This window comes from Acartia tonsa, chromosome 9 (genome assembly GCF_053477335.1).
Source record: "Acartia tonsa isolate MP-2025a chromosome 9, ASM5347733v1, whole genome shotgun sequence".
NCBI lineage: Eukaryota > Metazoa > Arthropoda > Copepoda > Calanoida > Acartiidae > Acartia > Acartia tonsa.
Genome location: NC_137268.1, coordinates 28513999 through 28527419, shown reverse-complemented (window position 1 = coordinate 28527419; position 13421 = coordinate 28513999). Strand labels below are relative to the sequence as shown.

Below are 13421 nucleotides of genomic sequence, written 5' to 3'. Positions count from 1 at the left end.
TTTAGTGCGTGGCCAGGCCACTGTAAATACACCAAAAGTTTAAATTTTTGGGCAGAAAGAATAAATGTAATAAGTATAGATGGTTTATAACCCAGACAACAACCTGGCCTCTGTCTTGGGGACATTTTTCGTCTGCTATCAAATAGGCTTCTGCTTTTTTGGGGCGACTTTGTTTTCATTAATTACGAAGCCATTTGCTGAGATTTAACGACCAAATTAAAAGTCGGAACAGGTTAAACGGGATGTAGACATACAGTTATCAAAACCCCCCTTTTTTGTTTTACTCTAATGTAGCAAACTTCATGATTCATGGCCATTTCAAAGACAAAACTAGTTTAGATTTTTTAATACCTTATTGAATGGTTATTTAGGCAAGCTTTGTTGTCAGCCGTTTAGCCATAAGCAACCTTGTAAGTGGTCCCTTACATTTGTTGGCCAAAGGGAGAAATTATGAATGTATAATTTGTCCAAATATTTAGCAGACCAATATTTACCTTAGTTATGCAAGCAGACAACTAATGTAAACAAATATATCAAAATATTTTCTAATTTACTTTCATAAAGTGGGTTAAACAGTACGTTTGATAATATAACTTAATTTATTTTATTTATAATTAAATTAATTCTTAAGTCTATGGTTAATAAATTACTATATTATATAAAGCATTTGTTAATTACATCAATTTTATATTAATTTCATACATTTTAGGCTATAAATGATATAAATCCAAATTTAAATTAAAGAAAAATTTCATCACAATTTTCATAAGGTAAATGACTAATATTTTTATTAATATATCTTATATACAAAATCTATAAACAAGACTTTAACTTTAAGTACGTCCATATTAAGTATACTGCATTTAAGCAATCAATTTTTAAAAATTTATCTTTCCAATAGTCTGAATTATTGAGCTTCGCTTTTAAAGAATGTTATAATTCTTGCATTAATAAAATAATTACAGTATATCAGTGGCGTGCACAGCGATTTACACCAGTGCAGTGTGACGAGATGGTTTAAATAAAGAGGGGCAGCTCTTCCCCTCGCTACAGAGGAATAGATTTTAAAAGATTTAATCTTATTTAAATCCATGAATACATTTAAGCGAAGCTCAGCAAATCAGATATAGAGAGGAATAATCTTACGATATTCAAAGAGTTATGTTTAATCGAATACCTAGGTATGTAATGCAGTGCATAATTTGTGTAGAAACCTAAAAAGGTTTATCTGAAGTTTACCAATCAGACAAAAATCTACTTGAAATTTTAAAGATAGATATGTACCTATTTCATTTCAAAATTTACTTCTTCTCACTTATTCAGCTAGTCCTTTCGCACAAACATATTTCTTGTTTAATAATAATTTACTTGTAAATTTGTAAAATAAGCATAAAAAATACGGCTTTGTCCAAAAAGAAAAAGTGTGTTGCTAGCTCTGATGCAATACGAGGGAAACCGCCTTGTATTCAGTTAAAGCGCAAGTATTTCCTTATCATTACTTCATTTTCTTATGATAAGTAGAACAAAATATATGTATATGTATATGTTGATTATAAATCTATTTCACAATTATAATATCGGTCAGTCTGTCTGTAATACAATGGTGGGAAGTTGTATTAACTTGGCTTTTATATGAAATTAATAAATTGTAAATATACTTCTTTCCAAAAAATTCGTATCATTATATAAACCCTTCTAACATTATCTAAATGGTTTCTACATTCGAAAAGTCTAAAAGTTCTTGTGTAAATTTACATGACCTTTGATAATATATTCTACGATTTACTTTGTCTGTTCGTTTATTTAACATTTTAAAGTAATTTCGCATTTTATTTCTTTTACTCTATGGGTATTGTTATTCTTGTTTGTAGTGTTTGGTAAAGGATTAACTTCATAATCTGATGTTGTATTTATTGTTTGTTTAAGATAACAAATAACATAGTTCGCAAATGTTTAAGATACTTAATTTATCTTTTAGTTTGTATATTGAGAGAACGAGAAGGATATGTAAATGGAAATTGATTCTAATTTTTCATAATTTTTTAGAGATGGTGTAGGTATATAATGAGGACATGGTGACTTGCTAGCATTTAAAAACATGAAAGAATTATCTGATAATATGAAGCTTGTATGATATCCTACAATTTAATTGTGACCAAGCTACTCTTCTACTAACTACATCAGAACTTAAAGTGTCTTATATCTATCATAATTTCTCTCCTATAGCTTAAGAGCTACTTAAGGATTTATATTTTTGAGAAATGTTTTTATTTGTTAAGTTTATTCATACTCTGTGTCAAAAACATTAGTAAAAACATCACACACAAAATTTCATATGTAACATTGTTATAGGTATTTTTTTTGTTCCTAAAAGTTGTGTTTAAAGTTATTTAGTTCCTAATGACCTTTAAGATCATTTAATCGGCCAGCTGAATTTATTGCTAAAAAATGCATTTAAAGTTTCTGCAATTTTCTGGATAAGATTAGCTTTTTTGTAGATAAATATTTGATGAGCAATTTACTGAAAGATAATTTTATTGCTAAAAGTACATAGAGAGGAAACAATTTAGTTCGGACAAATAAATGCATTTCATGGTAGGTACCTAAGTGATTCTTATAATAGAAGGGTTTATTTATTCTTAGAGATCCTGTAAAACATTCTAGAAACATTTTAGATATCAACAATTGATATTTAACTTCCTTTTGTTTGGCCGTCAAAATAGCGTTGTTTATTGTTATTTTTTAAATTTTTGTCTATTAACATCAAATGCTTTGAAAAGTCAATTTTTCTTACAAAAATAAAATTTTTAATTGATCTAGGTACCTATTACCTTCAATTTTAGCTTTCTAGGCTGTTTTTAACTGTTGTAAATCCATTGCTTTCGTAGCTCCCCCCTCTCTTTAGATTTTAAATGAACAAAGCTTTTTACATTCATATTATAAACATGTTCATCAATAAATGTTAAGCAAATCGCTAATTAAAGATAGCTAGTAAATTTTAATGATAGGTATATTATATTTTTCGAAGATAGCATTGTCTTAAACATTTTACATCAGGTTTATTGTTTGTCTTTCATTAGTTGTTTACTTGATTGTAGTTGTCACGTAGAAAAAGATCTTCAGTCTAGTTTTACGACGCATTCTGTTAAGAAGTCATAAAATCTGCTGATTTATGAAAAAATCTAAATTATACCTAACTTTAGTTTATATTTCAGATTAACAATAATGCCTGTTTACAAGTTTCACGGCCCCAAACGGACACAAAAAAGTAAGTTTAGTTGCATTATTGAATGAGATATTCTTATATCGAAAACGTTCTTGACAATTAAGATCAACAATTTTGCCATATATTTACTCGTAAAACTCTAACCTAAAAGGCAACTAACCCTTTAAAGGCACAACTGTCATCTGGTAGTCATAAATTGCAGAAAGTGATGAAACGAGCCTGTTGATTGTTTATGAGCCTTATGCCATGGATTTTAAGGGATAAAACAATGAACGATAAATTTAGGCATATCCCCAATGATTATAAACAAATTTACCTCTTCAATAAATTTAATTATAAGTATTAGTTAAAAACTTTGGACACTACCTATTCAATTGGGGTCAATCACAATTTGATTTCAATATTTGCAAAGCTTTCAAGCTAACGAAAAAAGATTAAGGTTGTTTCAAACTTATTTTGTTTTTTTGTAAACAGTCTGGCGCTTAAACATTAAGTCTCAAACATTTTCAAAACATTTTCGAGGATTTTTTATTTTACTAGGTGTACCGTTATCTCGCGCAGAATTGCATATTCACTTGGACGGTGCTGTCAGGTTGTCCACCGTTTGGGAGCTGTCCAAACAGAAAAATATCCCCCTCCCAGGTAAGATTGTCTATTTTTAATATTGGTAGGTATCCCGCTGTCCCGTGCGGAGTTGCATATTCATTTGACTGGCTCTGTGAGACTGTCCACTGTTTGGGAACTATCTAGACAGAAAAATATCTCTCTTCCAGGTAATAACATAAAAACATTGTCAGTAACATGCCGTTTTCGATTCTTGGAACAAAACAAGACGTTATTAAAGTATAATCCTTATATAAAAGTAACAGGATGTCGGTCTGTATATCTGTCTATGCCGAATGATCTCGCTTAATACTGAACCGATATGGGAAAGTTTTTAACTAATTTCAGGGAGGGCACCAGCACCATCCCAAGAGAAATCGTCACTAAAAAATTACCCCTCCCTCCCACCCAAACAAACTCTGACTGCCAGTCCATGGTTCATGCAAAAAAGACAAACAAATATTTTTGATCAGGGTTTTATGATTTTTTATCATTCTTAATAGGTACCTACCCTATATTCTAATGTCATTCTTTATTTTTTCATCCTTTTTTGTGACCACTGAACATTTGATTCATTTCTCCGTTTGTCAATCCTTTTTTTTGTGCTTCGCTACTTTTGGATGTTGTCACCCTTGTTATGATTTTGATTTCTTAGGAAATGGATCTATCGCAGCACTGGAGAAAGTTGTTCACATGAGCGAACCCTCAACACTGGCTGGCTTTCTGTCTGGTTTTCGGTACACTTCACCACCTTTGGCAGGTGGGTTTCTTGTTTTTATTTACATGCTAGTGGCCACGTCTCGTCCCTATAGGCATCTAGTGGCACTTGAGGTAAAGATAATTGGGATTTGAAGTTGACCCTCCACTTTCAATTTTAATTCTAAATCCTGTAGCACTTAAGGTGGGAAGGGTTTGGGGGGGGGGGTGGGGTTGTAAATCGTTTCCTCACCAATTTGATTTTAATTTAGGGGCGATTTCTCTTAGGAGGTTGGTGGTACCCTGTACAAAATAGTTTTAAACCTATTTAGGACCTATGAGAATCTACTAATTTAAGGAGAACCGTATCGGTTCAGCGGTTAGCGAGATTCTTCAGTACAAATAGACAGGCCTACATCCAGGGGCGTCCAAGCTTTTTTTTTTGGGGGGGGGGGGTAAATTAGCGCGCAAAGCGCGCCGCAATTTATTTACCCCCCCCCCTGAAGTCTGTTGGCAGGGGTAAATTTTGTTTACCCCCCCCCAAAAAAAAAAATTTACCCACGGGGTAAAATTTTTTGGTGGGGTAATTTAAATTTTATTAAATATTCAGTAGGTATTAAAAATGCGCGCGCAAAAATTTTTTTGTTAGAGATTTTTTTTTTAAATGGAGGGGTAATCCCCACTTTACCCCCCACCCCCCCTTGACGCCAATGCCGACATCCTGGTACTTTTATGTAAGGATAATGGATTTCAGCAATATTATTGTTTTCTGTCTAGGTGATATTGTTGCCATGGAAAGAGTTGCACACGAATTCTGTGAAGATATTTCATCACATGGTGTTCTTTATGTTGAAGCTAGGTAAGTTAAGAATTTCAATTATTTGGAACATTTTTTTCAATCTCTTTCAGAAATCTCCCAATTTCCATAAAACAACCGTACTGAAAAAAATTGGGGGGGGGGGGGGGGAGGGACATTTTTATAGGGATGATTAGTCTTGGGAGGTTAGTGTTACCATCCCCAAAATATCATCAACCTTCCCAGGACCTATGAAGCTACACTGCAAAGGAGAACCATATTGGGTCAGCGGGTTAGCAAGATCCTTCGGTTCACAGACAGACACAGATCTTGTTATATATATAAGGATAGTTATATTGATTAATAAACAGACAACAAAAAACTTTATATATAACCTTGCTCTATATTCAGGTTCTGTCCTCATTTATTGGTAAAACCTGAAGGTGGAGAAGATTCTGCAACTGCCGATGATATCCTGGAGGCAGTTTTAAGGTAAAATTTTCTTTTGCCATGTAGTTTAAGTAAAATATAAAATGTAGGTAAAATCATCATCGGAGATTTTAAAACTAAAGCGTTAAATAGGTTACTTCCCTATATTTTGTCGGACTGTAGCAAATTTTAAAATTATCAAATCCAAATGAAATGTTCTATATGGTTAACAAAGACAATACATTGCAAAAGTCATCTTTATTACCTATTTATCTATTTAATCCAAATTTTTGTAGAGGATTTGATAAAGGATCTGCAGATTTTGGAGTAACTGTCCGCACTCTATTATGCTGCATCAGAGGACTTCCACAATTTGATAAGGAAAGACATTTTTTAATTTAATGCTAAATTACTTGGGCACTATTTTTTCATCCTTTATCCTTTAATGAGCTTTTTTTGTGTGGGAAGTGTTATTTTGTCTCAAAGCCTTGTCTGCAAGAGGGTTAGGTATCTCCAATCCAAATAGCTTAATACTGGCCCATTACGTCTATACTAGTGGTGTAAGATTCTTATCCACCAGCCCAAAATAAGAATAAAAAATACAAAACTTGGACGTCCTTGCCTCCCTGGATCAATATTAATATGACCCGAAACTTGTAACCACGATCGGTCCAGAGCTGTTTACGGCATCTTACTAGACAATGACATATTTAGACAGTAAGACAACATCTAACTTTTACTTTAGTTCATTTGTTGTGTGTTTTAATACTTTAATAATAAAAAGATTAAAAGAATATGAATTTGGTATATTAAAGAAAAAAACTGTTTATTATGTCGACAGGATATTGTAAGGCTGGCAGATAAATACAGAGATAAAGGTAAATACAAATAATTTCTTATTTAATTTAATTTTAATTAGGTAATAGAAATTACTTATTGTAGTTCCTCTAATAAATCTATAAATATTGATGTATTACCAGTTTCCGTCTGCTAACAAATTGCTTTCTGATCTCTTGTAGCGACTTGAATGCGTTAATATTCCCAACACTTGATGATTTTTAAAACCCAATTGAAATTCGACGCAGGGTCCTCAGGGTGGGGACCCTTTCCTCTTCTATTGTTTTACTCTAATGTAACTTAACAGAAGGGTTAACATATATTTCTCTTTCTTTTTTATATCTTTGAAATTCTTTATGCTTCTATTTCAGGTGTTGTTGGTATTGATGTAGCTGGAGATGAAGGACATCTGGAGGAAGGAATGGCCGCTCTTTTTGATCAGGTAAATTTTATTTTTTTTTGAGGGGGGGTGATGATGTCTAAGTGTTAGGTATATTTTATTTATTTTTCTGTATTTTCTATGGGTTGGGGGGGGGGGGGGATACAACAACCATCACCTTAATTCTTTATATGAAAATTCTCTACATTTAAACTGCAATGGTTATTTATCGCATCGTACTACAGACAGCATTCCGCGGATATCAAAATTAAGAAGTATTAATTTTATGATTTATTATTTTAATATTCGTGGAAAATTGTCTGTAATTTGATGCTTAATTTCCATGTTTGGAACAAAATAATATGTTTACTATTACAGACTGTGATAGAAGCATATGACGAGGCCAGAAAGTTAGGTCTAAAGAGGACTGCCCATGCCGGTGAAGTAGGTCCTGCCTCTTGTGTTGAACAGGTGCAGTAACTTTGTTAGGTTTGGACAGTGACAGTGAAAATTATGTCACTTGCTTTAGTTCAAGTTACAAAGATACAAAGAAGACAGATGGTTAAATAAAGTTCTATTTCTACGCAGCAATAACTAGAGAATTGTAAAAATAACTATTCAACAAAAGTATTAGGTTACTTTTGTACCTATACATTAGATAGACGGTTTTTATTTATTTTTTAGGCATATTTTTCTACTTTAGGCTTTGACAACCCTGCAAGCACATAGAATTGGACATGGTTACAGAGTTCTTGAAAACAATCAACTTTATGAAAAATGTCTCAAGGTAAATTATCACTATTTCGGTATTTTAACTATTAAGTGGGTGTCCTTTTTTGGCAGGGGTGCAGTGTATATTCTACACGGGAACCCCTGTTCAGGGGGGGGGGCGGGGGGGGGGGGGGGAATAAAAAATAAGTGGTTGGAGGGGAAAAAATGTAAAAATTAAGAAAACTGAAAAAAATTTCCATTTCCCCCCGCCTCCTTGGTGAAAAAAACTAAAAAAATGTGTGGCAGGAGGGATAAAATAAATAAAATATAGAGTTCTTTAAATATTTTTCCATTTTCCCCCTACTTGGTGAGAAAAAACTAGGGGGGGGGGGGGGGGAAATAAGAACTTTTGTAGCAGGGGAAAAAAAAAAATCTTGTGCGGAATATACACCCCTGTTTTTTGGTATTAAGTCTTCTCCAGTGCATAAGTTTTCACTCTTTTCTTTTTTTTCTTTTTTATAGCTGCGCCACTTTGGAATAAAAAGGGAAAACACTATTCAGAGACCCGTCAGGCTGTTTAAAACTTTCAGAGACTGTAAAAAATGTTGTTTGATATTTTTGTTATGGGAGACTTGGTACCTAGGTATTTTAATTAGCTTTTTCATAACAACTAAGAAAATACAGATTTGATTTGATTGTTATAATTTCATGCGGACCAAGAGGTCCATTAAAGTAGTGTCATATTGTCTCTGGAATCAAGTGTCTATCAACAAACTTTTTAACTTTGAAAAGTAACATTTTTTCTAGATTCATGCATCAATTGTAGGTGTTTTTAGTTTTTCTTTAAATTGTTTCACTTCTGTTGGTAGAGAATTCCAAAAGCTGATTATTCTGTTAGAATAAAAGTTTTTTCTCAGGGTTTTATATTATTCATAATTATTTTACCCTCCCACTAGGGGAAGAATTTCTAAATAATATTTGAGTTTTACTTTATAAATTGGGTAAAGAAATATAGAGGGGTGGGGGGAAAGAATTTCAACCAGGTTGAAAAATTAAACCTCTGAAATAATACTGATTTTTTTTTTTGCTTTTTTAGGATAAAGTTCATTTTGAGACATGTCCGACGTCGAGCATTTTAACTGGTGCTCAACCCACAGATATTTTCTACCATGCTGTAGTCAAGTAAGTCTTGCTTTACAGCTTTATATGTTATCTTAAAACCATAGAGAGAGAGAGGGGACAATGAGGTGTTTATTACACTTGTCCCCTAAGTTTTATATTAACGTTTTCTTATTCGTTTTCAGTCACTAATTGTAATCTTCAGGAGGGGTAAATTTGTGTATTAACATTGGGGTTTAAACCTTGTCCTTGTTTAGATTTGCTGAAGATGGAGCTAATCTGAGCATCAACTCTGATGACCCTATGGTTACTGGTACTTGGATTGAACAGGTTAATACATTTTAACAGTCTGGCTTCCAAACCATTTCATATCCGCTGAACTAGAACCGGCTACTTACACCCCCCCCCCCCCCCCCCCTATTACTCTTCTCTTCTTACCCTGCCCCTATATGCTTTCAACAACTTTCGTCGTTAGTTTTTTTTCAATTTTGAAAAGTTTTGTGAGCTTAGACAGACTAGATGAGTTTGGTTATACTAATAAACATACCTCAAAAAAAGTTTTCTGGTTCAATAACTATAAAAATAAATACAATATGAAAACAATATGAAATCCGCAAAGAAACTTGAAGGGTATTGAATTCTAGCGGCTGCGACCCTTGTATCAAAAATATCATATTTTAGGAATATGAGCTTGTTAGATCTTGGGGACTAAATGAAACCTATATAACCAGGAATTTATTATTTTTTTAAATTTTAACTGTCAATGTTTCAGTTGTTTAAAGCCTCTTAGTCTCTAAGGGAGGTCTGGAAAATATCTTAAAACCACCCTGAGACATTAAAAGATGACCTTAAAATACCACAAATACGAACAAGCAATTTCTAGATATTAAACAAAAAAAACCTTACGTTCTATCCCAGCTTATACCAACAACGAAATGAAGGTGAAAAAAAAACACGAAACTGAAATACGAGATTTTCAACTGTCATGGGGGGGAGGACACTTAGTAGAATAGAATTGACGACCTTTTTATCTGCACCCCACCCCCCCCCCCCCAAAAAAAAAAAAAATTATTTAAATTTATTTCGCTTGATGGCTGAAAAGATCTATAGAATAGATGTATATACAGATGCAGCGTGGCCACATTTTTCAGTATACTGAAAATATTCAGTATTCTTCAGTATTTGGAAATTGGGGGTTCAGTATTTTCAGTAAATACTGAATATTCAGTATTTGAAAATTTTATTCAGTATTTTTCAGTTTTTGTAAATTTTCATGATTCAGTATTTTCATTATTTCTTAAATTCCAAATTTTTTTGCATAAATAAGATGTTTTTTCAAGTAGTTGATGTCAGATTTTTTTCGGCGCTTCGCGCCTCACTTTACTTTCCTTTAAATTACCCTATAACTTTGTACATTAATTTTGCTTTTTTTTATGGTAATCATAGACGTTCAAGGGGGTGGGGGGGGGGGTAAAGTGGCGATTACCCCCCCCCCCCCATTTGAAATTTACCCCCAACCATTAATTTTGGGGGGTAAATACCCCCCCCCCAAAAAAAATAAAAATCTCTAACAAAAAATTTTTGCGCGCTTCGCGCGCATTTTTAATACTAAATATTTAATAAAATTTAAATTAACCCTCCCAAAAATTTTACCCCTGCCAACAGATTTCAGGGGGGGTAATTACCCCCCCCAAGCAAATTTTACCCCTGGGGTAAAAATTTTTTTTTGGGGGGGGAAACTTTGCGGCCCGCTTCGCGCGCCATTTTACCCCCCCCCCCCCCCCACCCCAAAAGCGAATTACCCCCCCCCCCTTTAAAAAAATTTTACCCCCCCCAAAATAAAAAGCTTGGACGTCTATGATGGTAATATGCATTTTTTTTCAATTTCATCTCAAATATAAATTTTTTAGATATTTGAGATGCTTTTATACAGTATTTTTTTCAGATATTTTTTTTGTCTATTAATAGAATGAATAATCTAAGGTGAGTAATTAGATTATTCAAGAGTAGATTTGTTAAGATTGCTTTCAATATGGCAGGTATCCCAATTAATAATATTATCCTCTATCGTTTTCAAGTAAATATTTAGGTAATGGCATTAATATTTCTTTTTATTAAAAAAAAAAAAAAATATTTGTAAAAAATGATTATGTTACCATCTATTCACCTTTTTCCATTTAATCCATTTAAATTAAAAAATCACATTTTTTTAATGTTGAATGCTTAGGTAATTATAAGTTGATCTATTACTACCAGATTCAGATATCCTAGAGCCGAGGACAAGTTGGTTCAGGTCCTGGTTCCCCTACCTACGCTGGGTCCCCTCCTCACCACAAGAACTTAAACAGACAGAAGAGACAATCATTAGCTATCTTAAAACACCTTCTGAAGGTAAGATCCCCGCAATGTTTTATGAAACACTGCTGGAAATAAAATTCTGATTAAAATTTGGAATGCCTGCCTTCCCCATTTTTCATACCTACATAGTTCTCTCCGTGGTAAGACACTGTGCACACCACTGTTTGAGTCTGACGTTAAATTAATAGAGAGACAAGAGATAAAATCAATCCTATTTGTAATACACGTTATATTCTAGCATTTACCTATTCAGATAATAACAAACATTTAAATAGTAAAAGAATAGAGGGGTCATGAAACATAACTCTGCCAACAGGGCGGGGACCCTGTCCCGATATTGTATTGGGTCTTCAAATAAGATTATAGCGTCGTCGGAAATATAAAGATAGCGGAGTCCATGTAAAAGAATAGAAAGCAATTTTTTATCAGCCGAAAAGGGTCTGCAGTCTCCACCACTTTGGCCAGGTAGTTGACTGAATTATACATCTAAACTTATATATTTATTATTATAGGTTTCTATGTGAATGTTGGTAATGTAAATGATCATCCTTGTTACGTGTGGACAAGAAAGTTTAAAACCAAAGATAAAAATTAACGAACACCTCTGGTCATGATGCATGGTATGGGCGCAGGTGAGAAGTTGTTGATGGAATTCACCTGTGTTATTTAAACTTTTAGCTAAACAATAAGCAATGAAAATAAGAGCAAGTCTTTTAAAGTAAAATAATACAAGAATAAGGTGTGGCCAATAAGCGAAATAAATCTAAATTAATATTTGTAGAATGTATTAAAAGGTCGTCCTAACTACGAAGCATTGCCCCCAAAATCTTGAAAAAATAAACTGAAATTACCAGAGCTGGATCTTTAAATCGTTTATAGGTGATTTAAACCGGGGCGATTCATTCAGTGCGCCATCAAATTATTAAATACTAATATTTTTATTAATATATCTTATATACAAAATCTATAAACAAGACTTTAACTTTAAGTACGTCCATATTAAGTATACTGCATTTAAGCAATCAATTTTTAAAAATTTATCTTTCCAATAGTCTGAATTATTGAGCTTCGCTTTTAAAGAATGTTATAATTCTTGCATTAATAAAATAATTACAGTATATCAGTGGCGTGCACAGCGATTTACACCAGTGCAGTGTGACGAGATGGTTTAAATAAAGAGGGGCAGCTCTTCCCCTCGCTACAGAGGAATAGATTTTAAAAGATTTAATCTTATTTAAATCCATGAATACATTTAAGCGAAGCTCAGCAAATCAGATATAGAGAGGAATAATCTTACGATATTCAAAGAGTTATGTTTAATCGAATACCTAGGTATGTAATGCAGTGCATAATTTGTGTAGAAACCTAAAAAGGTTTATCTGAAGTTTACCAATCAGACAAAAATCTACTTGAAATTTTAAAGATAGATATGTACCTATTTCATTTCAAAATTTACTTCTTCTCACTTATTCAGCTAGTCCTTTCGCACAAACATATTTCTTGTTTAATAATAATTTACTTGTAAATTTGTAAAATAAGCATAAAAAATACGGCTTTGTCCAAAAAGAAAAAGTGTGTTGCTAGCTCTGATGCAATACGAGGGAAACCGCCTTGTATTCAGTTAAAGCGCAAGTATTTCCTTATCATTACTTCATTTTCTTATGATAAGTAGAACAAAATATATGTATATGTATATGTTGATTATAAATCTATTTCACAATTATAATATCGGTCAGTCTGTCTGTAATACAATGGTGGGAAGTTGTATTAACTTGGCTTTTATATGAAATTAATAAATTGTAAATATACTTCTTTCCAAAAAATTCGTATCATTATATAAACCCTTCTAACATTATCTAAATGGTTTCTACATTCGAAAAGTCTAAAAGTTCTTGTGTAAATTTACATGACCTTTGATAATATATTCTACGATTTACTTTGTCTGTTCGTTTATTTAACATTTTAAAGTAATTTCGCATTTTATTTCTTTTACTCTATGGGTATTGTTATTCTTGTTTGTAGTGTTTGGTAAAGGATTAACTTCATAATCTGATGTTGTATTTATTGTTTGTTTAAGATAACAAATAACATAGTTCGCAAATGTTTAAGATACTTAATTTATCTTTTAGTTTGTATATTGAGAGAACGAGAAGGATATGTAAATGGAAATTGATTCTAATTTTTCATAATTTTTTAGAGATGGTGTAGGTATATAATGAGGACATGGTGACTTGCTAGCATTTAAAAACATGAAAGAATTATCTGAT

At 32.6% G+C, this 13421-nt stretch overlaps 1 protein-coding gene and 1 long non-coding RNA gene across 3 annotated transcripts in view; both read left to right on the top strand.

Moving 5' to 3' along the window:
* LOC145328691 (adenosine deaminase-like) overlaps positions 1-9629 on the top strand; it is a 49393-nt gene extending 39764 nt beyond the window's left edge. The window contains exons 2-14 of one of the 2 annotated variants that reach the window (XM_080172485.1): positions 3215-3268; positions 3898-3999; positions 4485-4589; positions 5303-5384; positions 5733-5813; positions 6047-6133; positions 6594-6628; positions 6959-7029; positions 7345-7437; positions 7670-7753; positions 8774-8859; positions 9054-9126; positions 9478-9629. In XM_080172485.1, the coding sequence (XP_080028611.1) occupies positions 3226-3268; positions 3898-3999; positions 4485-4589; positions 5303-5384; positions 5733-5813; positions 6047-6133; positions 6594-6628; positions 6959-7029; positions 7345-7437; positions 7670-7753; positions 8774-8859; positions 9054-9126; positions 9478-9546 (1011 nt within the window). In that variant the 5' untranslated portion in view covers positions 3215-3225 and the 3' untranslated portion in view covers positions 9547-9629. Of the gene's footprint in view, positions 1-3214; positions 3269-3766; positions 3869-3897; positions 4000-4484; positions 4590-5302; positions 5385-5732; positions 5814-6046; positions 6134-6593; positions 6629-6958; positions 7030-7344; positions 7438-7669; positions 7754-8773; positions 8860-9053; positions 9127-9477 lie in introns of both variants that reach the window. The other variant, XM_080172484.1, reaches the window with a different exon arrangement.
* Positions 9630-10795: 1166 nt separating this feature from the next.
* LOC145327812 (uncharacterized) lies at positions 10796-11806 on the top strand. The gene is made up of 3 exons (XR_013882249.1): positions 10796-10835; positions 11053-11187; positions 11667-11806. It is a non-coding gene; the product is annotated as an uncharacterized LOC145327812 (long non-coding RNA).
* The last annotated feature ends 1615 nt before the right edge of the window (positions 11807-13421 follow it).